The 11,341-nt window shown below is 43.5% G+C and overlaps 1 protein-coding gene across 1 annotated transcript; it reads right to left on the reverse strand.

Moving 5' to 3' along the window:
* Positions 1-8,315: 8,315 nt before the first annotated feature.
* Positions 8,316-9,473, reverse strand: LOC135376630 (uncharacterized). Its single transcript, XM_064609144.1, has one exon. The coding sequence runs from the start codon at positions 9,471-9,473 to the stop codon at positions 8,316-8,318; it is 1,158 nt and encodes a 385-aa protein (XP_064465214.1).
* Positions 9,474-11,341: the final 1,868 nt, after the last annotated feature.

The raw sequence follows: 11,341 nt of genomic DNA on the forward strand, positions 1-11,341 counted from the left end.
CATATTTTAAAAATAGTGTTTGTCGAAAGCATAAACCTGCAAAGTTCACCAGGCAGCCACTCTTACCCGAAATACCGCATACACGCATGTTTAGTCCCCATGTACAAAACCAAAAGAATCATCCATAATTTGAAAATACTGCCATGGTCGGAAGCATAAACGTGCAAAGTTCATCAGGCAGCCACTGTTGTCCGAAATACCGCATACACGCGTGTTGAGTCCGCACGTACAAAACGAAAAAAATAATCCACAATTGGAAGATAATACCACTGTCGAAAGCACAAACGTGCAAAGTTCATCAGACAGCCACTGTTGTCCGAAATACCGCATTCACTCATGTTTAGTCCGCATGTAACAAAACCAAAAGAACCACCCATATTTTGAAAATAGTGTTTTTGTCGAAAGCATAAACCTGCAAAGTTCACCAGGCAGCCACTCTTATCCGAAATACCGCATACACGCATGTTTAGTCCCCATGTACAAAACCAAAAGAATCATCTATAATTTGAAAATACTGCCATGGTCGGAAGCATAAACGTGCAAAGTTCATCAGGCAGCCACTCTTGTCTGAAATACCGCATACACGCGTGTTTAGTCCGCACGCAGAAATTCAAAAGAATCACCCATATTTTGAAAATAATGTGTTTGTCGAAAGCATAAACGTGCAAAGTTCATCAGACAGCCACACTTGTCCGAAATACCGCATACAAGCGTGTTTTCTCCGCACGTACAAAACCAAAAGAATCATCCATAATTTGAAAATAATGCAATGGTCGAAAGCATAAACGTGCAAAGTTCATCAGGCAGCCACTCTTGTCCGAAATACCGCATACACGCGTGTTTAGTCCGCACGTAGAAATTCAAAAGAATCACCCATATTTTGAAAATAATGTGTTTGTCGAAAGCATAAACGTGCAAAGTTCATCAGGCAGCCACTCTTGTCCGAAATACCGCATACAAGCGTGTTTTGTCCGCACGTACAAAACCAAAAGAATCATCCATAATTTGAAAATAATGCCATGGTCGAAAGCATAAACGTGGAAAGTTCATCAGGCAGCCACTCCTGTCCGAAATACCGCATACACGCGTGTTTAGTCCGCACGTAGAAATTAAAAAGAATCACCCATATTTTGAAAATATTGTGTTTGTCGAAAGCATAAAGGTGAAAAGTTCACCAGGCAGCCACTGTTGCCCAAAATACCGAATACACGCGTGTTTAGTCCGCACGTACAAAACCAAATGAATCATCCATAATCTGAAAATAATGCCATGGTCGAAAGCATAAACGTGCAAAGTTCATCAGGCAGCCGCTCCTGTCCGAAATACCGCATACACGCGTGTTTAGTCCGCACGTAGAAATTCAAAAGAATCACCCATATTTTGAAAATATTGTGTTTGTCGAAAGCATAAAGGTGCAAAGTTCACCAGGCAGCCACTGTTTCCCAAAATACCGCATACACACGTGTTTAGTCCGCACGTGCAAAACAAAAAGAATCACCTATAATTTGAAACTTGTGCCATTGTGGAAAGCATAAACGTGGAAAGTTCATCAGGCAGCCACTCTTGTCCGAAACAGCGCACACACGCGTGTTTATTCCGCACGTAGAAATCCAAAAGGATCACCTATATTTTGAAAATATTGTGTTTGTCGAAAGCATAAAGGTGCAAAGTTCACCAGGCAGCCACTGTAGCCCAAAATACCGCATACACGCGTGTTTCGTCCGCTCGTACAAAACAAAAATAATCACCTATAATTTGAAACTAGTGTCATTGTCGAAAGCACAAACGTGCAAAGTTCATCAGGCAGCCCCTGTTGTCCGAAATACCACATACACGCGTGTTTAATCCGCACGTACAAAACCAAAAGAATCATCCATATTTGAAAATAATGCCATGGTCGGAAGCATAAACGTGGAAAGTTCATCAGGCAGCCACTCTTCTGCGAAACACAGCATACATGCGTGTTCAGTCCTCACGTAGAAATTAAAAAGTATCATCCATAATTTGAAAAAAATGTCATTGTCAAAAGAATAAACGTGCAAAGTTCACCAGGCAGCCACTGTAGCCCAAAATACCGCATACACGCGTGTTTAGTCCACACGTGCAAAACAAAAAGAATCATCTATAATTTGAAACTAGTGCATTGTCTAAAGCATAAAAGTGCAAAGTTCATCAGACAGTCACTGTTGTCCGAAATACGACATACACGCGTGTTTAATCCGCACGTACAAACCCAAAAGAATCATCCATAATTTGAAAATAATGCCATGGTCGGAAGCATAAGCGTGCGAAGTTCATCAGGCAGACACTCTTGTCCGAAATACCGCATACGCGCGTGTTTACTCGGTACGTACAAAACCAAAAGAATCATCCATATTATGAAAATAATGCCATGGTCGAAAGCACAAACGTGCAAAGTTCATCAGACAGCCACTGTTGTCCGTAATACCGCATTCACTCGTGTTTAGTCCGCACGTACAAAACCAAAAGAATCATCCATAATTTGAAAATAATGCCATGGTGGGAAGCATAAACGTGGAAAGTTCATCAGACAGCCACTCTTCTGTGAAATACAGCATGCATGCGTGTTCAGTCCTCACGTAGAAATTCAAAATATCACCCATAATTTGAAAATAATGTCATTGTCAAAAGCATAAACGTGCAAAGTTCACCAGGCAGCCACTGTAGCCCAAAATACCGCATACACGCGTGTTTAGTCGACACGTGCAAAACAAAAAGAATCATCTATAATTTGAAACTAGTGCATTGTCGAAAGCATAAAAGTGCAAAGTTCATCAGACAGTCACTGTTGTCCGAAATACGACATACACGCGTGTTTAATCCGCACGTACAAAACCAAAAGAATCATCCATAATTTGAAAATAATGCCATGGTCGGAAGCATAAGCATGCGAAGTTCATCAGGCAGACACTCTTGTCCGAAATACAGCATACACGCGTGTTTACTCGGCACGTACAAAACCAAAAGAATCATCCATAATTTGAAAATAATGCCATGGTCGAAAGCACAAACGTGCAAAGTTCATCAGACAGCCACTGTTGTCCGTAATACCGCATTCACTCGTGTTTAGTCCGCACGTACAAAACCAAAAGAATCATCCATAATTTGAAAATAATGCCATGGTGGAAAGCATAAACGTGGAAAGTTCATCAGGCAGCCACTCTTCGGTGAAATACAGCATGCATGCGTGTTCAGTCCTCACGTAGCAATTCAAAATATCACCCATAATTTGAAAATAATGTCATTGTCAAAAGCATAAACGTGCAAAGTTCACCAGGCAGCCACTGTAGCCCAAAATACCGCATACACGCGTGTTTAGTCCGCACGTGCAAAACAAAAAGAATCACCTATAATTTGAAACTAGTGCCATTGTCGAAAGCATAAACGTGCAAAGTTCATCAGGCAGCCCCTGTTGTCCGAAACACAGCATTCACTCGTGTTTTGTCCGCACGTACAAAACCAAAAGAATCATCCATAATTTTAAAATAATGCCATGGTCGAAAGCATAAACATGCAAAGTTCATCAGACAGCCACTGTTTTCGGTAATACCGCATTCACTCGTGTTAAGTCCGCACGTACAAAACCAAAAGAATCATCCATAATTTGAAAGTAATGCCATGGTCGAAAGCATAAACGCGCAAAATTCATCAGGCAGATACTCTTGTCCGAAATACCGCATACACGCATGTTTAGTGCGCACGTACAAAATCAAAAGAATCATCCATAATTTGAAAATAATGCCATGGTCGAAAGCACAAACGTGCAAAGTTCATCAGGCAGCTACCCCTGTCCGAAATACCGCATACACGCATGTTTAGTGCGCACGTACAAAACCAAAAGAATCATTCATAATTTGAAAATAATGCCATGGTGGGAAGCATAAACGTGGAAAGTTCATCAGGCAGCCACTCTTCTGTGAAATACAGCATGCATGCGTGTTCAGTCCTCACGTAGAAATTCAAAATATCACCCATAATTTGAAAATAATGTCATTGTCAAAAGCATAAACGTGCAAAGTTCACCAGGCAGCCACTGTAGCCCAAAATACCGCATACACGCGTGTTTAGTCCACACGTGCAAAACAAAAAGAATCATCTATAATTTGAAACTAGTGCATTGTCGAAAGCATAAAAGTGCAAAGTTCATCAGACAGTCACTGTTGTCCGAAATACGACATACACGCATGTTTAGTCCGCACGTACAAAACCAAAAGAATCATCCATAATTTGAAAATAATGCCATGGTCGGAAGCATAAGCGTGCGAAGTTCATCAGGCAGACACTCTTGTCCGAAATACCGCATACACGCGTGTTTACTGGGCACGTACAAAACCAAAAGAATCATCCATAATTTGAAAATATTTTGATTTGATTCGGGTTTTATTGGCGCATCAGCTACAAAGGCCATAGTGCGCCAAATACCACTGAAGACTAGTTAGTTAAAAATTACATGTGCAGGACTAAAATTTAAAGTAACTGTTACATTAGTATTTAAAATCACAGATCTTTTAAAAATCCAGTATCTTTAAAAAACCTATACACGTTCTCAAAAGGAACAAAGCTGTCATCTCCCAGCAGTAGCATTGGATGGAGGGGCAAAAAGGTTCTATAAAAGGGAGAAAAATGATGTTGACGAAGATGTTGGTACGCTGGACACGTGATGAGGATGTGAATGATCGAAAGCTGTTCACCACAGTGCATTCCGTTGGGTCTTCTTCTCGTAGAAGATACCCATGTGTCAAGTATGTGTGTCCCAAACGAAGGCGGGAGGATAACACTTCATATAGTCGATTGGACATACCAGGTGAACTGGAGCCTACATAGGGCTTGATACTGTGTAATTTATTATTGGTTTGCATGTCCCAAGATGTTTGCCAGTCATTATTGATGCATCTTTTCAGACGTAGTTTGAGATCTTGATATGGAATTTCGAAAGGGGTTATGTCACCTGTTAACGCAGCCGTAGCAGCATGATCAGCTTGTTCATTGCCAGGTATGCCAACATGACTGGGTACCCAGCAGAAGAGTACCTGATAGGCCCTATTAGCTATAGTGCTTGCCAGGCTCCTTGCACGATGAACTACCAGGTTTTTAGTGGGGTGTATGTTACAAATAGCCTGCAGAGAACTGAGAGAATCTGTGTATATTACTGAGGATCTTATGTGGTTTTGTATGATGTAGTTGAGAGCTAAAATTATTCCATACACTTCAGCAGTTAAAATAGACATGGTGTTCTGTAGCCGGTGTGAACGTGTGACAACTCCAGTAACCATAGCACATGAAACCCTAGTATTTGTTTTCGATCCATCCGTGTAGAATTCAACATGATTGCCAAAGGTTTTCCTTAGGTGCTCAAATTCCTGTTTCAGTACAATGTTTGGGGTATTACGTTTGTCATATCTAGTGAGTGATCTATCATATTTTGGATGAGGTTGCCATGGAGGGATTTTTTTACTGTACTCAAGGATCATGGACTTATATTCTGTAAAGCCATAGTGCTCAATTTTCTTAGACATGCGCATACTAAATGGCAATACCGCTGAAGGCCTGTTTAAAAAGAGTTGTTTATATTGTGTGTCTCTTACAGCAGGGATCGCCGGGTTTTGTGGGTAGCCTCTAATCCTTAATGCATATGACGTACTCAGGTAGAACCGCCGCCTTTCGAGAGACCACTCATTGGTTTCTACGTAAAGGCTCTCGACAGGCGAGGTCCGGAAAGCTCCAAGGACCAGGCGCAGTCCCAGGTGATGTACAGGGTCCAACATTTTCAGAGTAGAAGGTTGTGCTGACCCATACACCACAGAACCGTAATCAAGTTTTGAAAGGACAGTGGAGACATAGATCCGGTGTAACGTATCGCGATCTGCTCCCCAGGATCGGTGTGAGAGTACCTTTGAAATGTTCAAAGACTTTATGCATTTTTTCTTGAGGGTTTTCAGGTGAGCTGAGAATGAGAGTTTTTCGTCGAATATGAGACCAAGGAATTTGTGTTCAGATTTCACGCTTATACTTTGGTTGCACATAGAAAGAGTGGGGTCTGGGAACATTCTCCGAAACTTCGAGAAACGAACACAGACTGTCTTGTCGGGAGAGAATTTGAAGCCATTTTCCTGAGACCATTTAACCAGTTTATTTATTGTTAGCTGTAGCTGACGTTCGCACACCGATAGGTTAGAGGAGCAATAAGAAATCTGAACATCGTCGACGTACAACGAGTATTTGATTGATGAAGGGATAACACTTGCTAAAGAATTCATTTTTACAATGAAAAGGGTCACGCTAAGTACGGATCCCTGCGGGACACCATTTTCCTGGATGAATGGACGAGATAGTGTTGTCCCAACTTGTACCCTGAAAGTTCTTCCCTGTAGGAAATTGGTAATACATTGGAACATTCTGCCACGTATACCGAGTGCATGCAAGTCTCGAAGGATACCATATCGCCATGCTGTATCGTATGCCTTCTCTAAATCGAAGAAAACAGACATACAATGCTGTTTCCTGACGAAGGCTTCTCTAATGGTAGTCTCCAAACGCAAAAGTTGGTCGACTGTTGAGCACCCAGCTCTAAAGCCACACTGATATTTATCCAAACAATTATTTTCTTCTAGAAAATACATAAGACGATTGTTGACCATGCGCTCAAAGGTCTTCCCCAGACAACTTGTCAGCGCTATGGGTCGGTAACTGCACGGGTGCGAGGGATGTTTTCCTGGCTTCAGCAGTGGAACTATGGTTGCCTCCTTCCAGCCAGAAGGGAGAACACCTTCTCGCCAGATAAAATTAAAGAAATCCAGGAGAGACTTTAATGAAGACAGATGTTTAAGCATGGAGTACACTATGCGATCAGGTCCAGGTGCCGAGTTTTTAGGGGATGACAGAGCCCTTTGTAGCTCCGCCATTGAAAAGGTGAGTTGTAACCACACCTCTCATCTGACCCACTGTCAACTGCATGCCTTTCAGCAGATGATTTAATTTTTAGGAAATCTCTGCTGTAATGGGATGAACTTGACACTTGTTGGAAATGTTCCCCGAGGGCATTGGCCTGCTCCTCCATACTTTGACACACTGTACCATTTATTTCTAACAATGGTACACAGAAGCTTGTATAGTCGCCCTTTATTTTCTTTAGTCTGTCCCATATTATTTTTGATGGAGTGTTACTATTTAAGGATGATACGAAATTTCTCCAAGACTCTTTCTTTGCTTGCCTTCGCGTCCAACGTGCTTTCGCCCGAGCTCTTCTGAAAGCAATTAGATTTGTTGTAGTGGGGTGCCGTCGAAAGACACCCCACGCCCGGTTTTGTTCTTTGCGTGTGCTTCCACAATCGCTCGTCCACCAAGGCTTGGAGCGCTTGGGGAGTCGGCCAGATGTTTGCGGAATGGACTGTTCAGCGGCATTTATAATTGTATGAGTGACCAATTTATTTGCCTCCTCAACATTCAAACCCTGAAAAGCAGAAGACAGGAAATTTGCTTCTCTTTCAAATATGTCCCAATTTGCCTCTTGTAATTTCCACCGTGGTGGACGAGTTTTTATGTTGTTAGTGTAACCATGCAATTTAATAATGACCGGAAAATGATCGCTACCTCGGGGATTCTGTTCAACTCTCCAGTCCATGCAGTGGAAAAGAGAAGAACTGCACAAGGAGATGTCTATTGCGGAAAACGACCTTGATGCAGAGTTTACATACGTTGGCAATCCCGTATTTAGTAAGCAGACAGGCCTTGCAAGGAGGATTCGTTCCAACATTCTCCCACGACTATCGGTTTTTTGGCTCCCCCACAAGATGTTGTGTGCATTGAAATCTCCAAGCAGAATGAACGGTGCGGGAAGCTGGTCCAAAATATCTTCTATTTGTTTCTGTTTAACAGCTATCGAAGGTGGAAGATAAAGAGAACATACAGTTATTACATTATCGAGACAAATGTGAATAGCAACAGCCTCAAGTGTTGTGTTTAGTGGAATGTACCTTGCAGGAAGGTGTTTTCGTGTCAGAACTGCGACACCTCCAGAAGCCCGTGCTGTGTTGGATCGGTCCTTCCTAAAGAGATTCCATTGTCTGAATGGATTAGGGTTACAGGGGTTCAGATAAGTTTCCTGCAAGCAAATACAGGCGGCAGTGTGTGTTTCACAAACATCATGAACATCATCTATATTTGCGAGCAGGCCTCGGCAATTCCACTGAAGGATAATGCTAGGCTTCATTAAGGTAATTAGAAGGAGGAAAAGGAACACCTGCATTGTGTAGTGTGTGTATTTTATGTGAATTTTGTGTTGTCTCTGCATGGCTTTATGGAGCCTGTATTCTTGGTGGGGGTATTTTCTGCTGCTCCTTATGCTTTCCTCTACCTCTACCACCTGACTTCTCCCGCTTGTCCTTCCCCTGAGAAGAACCAGCTGGAAGACTCGACGACGACTTCTGTGATGAGCGGTCGTCGTCGTCAACTTCCATGGTTAGGGCTTGGGACGGATAGCTTGTAATCTCGTCCCAAACAGAAGGGGAGCCAGCAACCTCTGATGAGGTTGTTGCCGTCCCGTTTGGGCTGGCAGTTTGGCCAGCCTGAGGGGACACTTCCGTGGCCCTCTCTTTTCTTTGGGGAGTGTGGAGTGGAGGTCCAGGAGTCTGGGTCTCCACAGATACTCCGAGTGGTGCCACTCCCCTGCGCACCACTTCGGAAAAAGTGCCTTTATTCTGAAATTCCAGTTGTGTCTTAGCTGCTTTGTATGTGATGTTTTGCTCTGTCTTTATTTTTAAGATTTGTTTTTCTTCTTGAAATCGGGGGCACGACCTGGAGTAGACGGGGTGCTCGCCACGACAGTTTACACATTTTACGTTACTTTGGCAAGGCTCTGGTGTGTGGTCTTTCTCAGCACATTTTGGGCATGTTGCATGTCCCCTGCAGGTCTGCGAGCTGTGTCCAAAGTGTTGGCATTTAAAGCAGCGCCTCGGGCTAGGAACATATGCTCTTACTTGACAGTTGATGTATCCTGCCTTCAAGGAAGAAGGAAGTGTATGGAGCTGAAAGGACAGGACTACATGCTTAGTTGGTATTTCCTTGCCTTCCCTGCGCATTACAATTCTTTTTGCGAGCACGACTCCCTGATCTTGTAAGCCTTCTTCTATTTCGGTATCTGAGCATGGGAGCAATTCATCCACAGAAATCACACCTTTAACAATGTTCAGAGTGCGATGTGCTGTGACAGATACAGGTGTATCGCCAATTTTCTTTAGTGATTGGAGGGCTGCGCTCTGTTGTTTGGTCTGAACTAGAACCTGAATGTCACCTGTTCTTAGCTTTTTGGCCTCATAGGATTTCCCTATTAACTGTTCTAGAGCCTTTGCAGTCACAAAGGGAGATATCTTTTCGAGTGGGCAGTTCTGGTCTTCTGAGTGTAGGATAAGAAACTTTGGGAACCAGGGTTCTTGAGTCACATTAAGAAGATTCATAGTTAGTGCCTCGTTGCGGCTTCTTTTAGGAGGCCGATCACGTCTTTTAGAGGTTTGAGTGTCCATGCAAAAAATATATGGTGTTCAGTGCAGTAGGTGTGTCGGCCACCACCGACCCCAACCAAGGGAACATGCTCTGCACATTAACACATCCCTCTGCACTATACCCAAGTGCAGCTTCTGGAGAGTGAAAAGACTGCCCAAGGTTGACCCTTGCCGCCAAAGAAGGTGAAAAGGAGGAAAGATAGAGGGAGAGCAGAAGAAAGAAAAAAGTAATGAAAAGCGAGATGGCGACTAGCTGGATAGTCCTGGCCGGGCCTTCCAGGATCACCCGTCTGTGGGAAGCAGGGGCCAAAGCAGTGTGTTGTTTTCCCGGAGGGGCCCCGAAGGGTCCAAACCAACCTCCGAGTCCACTCAACTGCCAGGATCCCCCTTTCCCCAGCCACGGGAAAGCCACGCACAGCTATACGTGGGGGTCTCCCTCCTGCGGCGACCCAACCGTGAGTGCAGGAGGGGGCTACTGCGGCTGCTGCCGGGCGATGGGGGCGCCAAGTTCCCGACGCCGGGAATTTGAAAATAATGCCATCGTCGAAAGCACAAACGTGCAAAGTTCATCAGACAGCCACTGTTGTCCGTAATACCGCCAAGGTATATTTAAACAGGTAGCGCAACTCCCATAGGCCTCTGTGTCTTCAGAATGACGCCATGATTGAGACGGTCAGCGCCATCCATCCGTTGCGCGGACTACTACGATTGTAAATAAACGACGTCAGAGATGACGTCACTAGTATGAATAATAAGTAGTGCATAATTAGCCATGCACGTTTACATTGGCCCACTTCGCTTGCTTTGTATTCCCTTTTCAGCGCCCAGTCAACAATACCAGACGAGAACACAGAAAAATAAAGCATATCAGGTTTAATGAATCATATCAATTCCAAATACATACGATTATCACAGATTTTGACAACTCCAAACAGAAAGGCATCGTGATGACCATACAGAAATTAGGAAGGCTCACATAAGGCCCATTTCTCACCTAGAGCTATACGTACACCTAGTGATTAGACATTTGCATTTATTCAATGAGTGGCCGTTATAAGTCCATTGCAACAAAACACGACATCGTTGGTGCACAGTTGGTTCCTGCTAACACCACACTATCATGGCCACTCGTCCCATGACGAAATCTTTTTTTTCGCGGGCCCAGCAACAGGGGATGCAATGTATTCACCTGTTTACACGTGTTAATCTTGGTCTACACTACGGAGATGTGAACGTCGATTCCTGTTTACCCCAAAGAGTGTACGAACTCCGTATTACAATGCACGGACACACGGTACGGATACAGAGACGCACGGATAAACACCCCCAACTGTGACACATGCGCAAAGGAGCAGGATACGGAAATGTACTCGAGTGGTAGATGATCTTGTATATGTGCACGAGCGGGGCAACAGAAAGCTTTTTCTACATTGAAATTATGAATAACCTATTAGTACACACACAAGCGACGCCCATGTTGCAAAGTTTTTCTGTTTACAACAGTACCTCTACTGTCAACACCCAGGATCGCTCGCGCCTCTTGCTGGTGGCCTTGCCGATGGGTCTGATTTGGTATTTTCGCTAGTTTTCGCTACCAGTTTAGATATACCTTGATACCGCATTCACTCGTGTTTAGTCCGCACGTACAAAACTAAAATAATCATCCATAATTTGAAAATAATGCCATGGTGGGAAGCATAAACGTGGAAAGTTCATCAGGCAGCCACTCTTCTGTGAAATACAGCATGCATGCGTGTTCTGTCCTCACGTAGAAATTCAAAATATCACCCATAATTTGAAAATAATGTCATTGTCAAAAGCAT

The sequence above is a fragment of the Ornithodoros turicata genome, unplaced genomic scaffold, assembly GCF_037126465.1.
Source record: "Ornithodoros turicata isolate Travis unplaced genomic scaffold, ASM3712646v1 ctg00001192.1, whole genome shotgun sequence".
Taxonomy (NCBI): domain Eukaryota; kingdom Metazoa; phylum Arthropoda; class Arachnida; order Ixodida; family Argasidae; genus Ornithodoros; species Ornithodoros turicata.

What these genes read in the sequence shown, in the direction of transcription:
- LOC135376630 (XM_064609144.1), bottom strand. Translation starts at nt 9,473, where the DNA reads ATGAATCTTCTTAATGTGACTCAAGAACCCTGGTTCCCAAAGTTTCTT.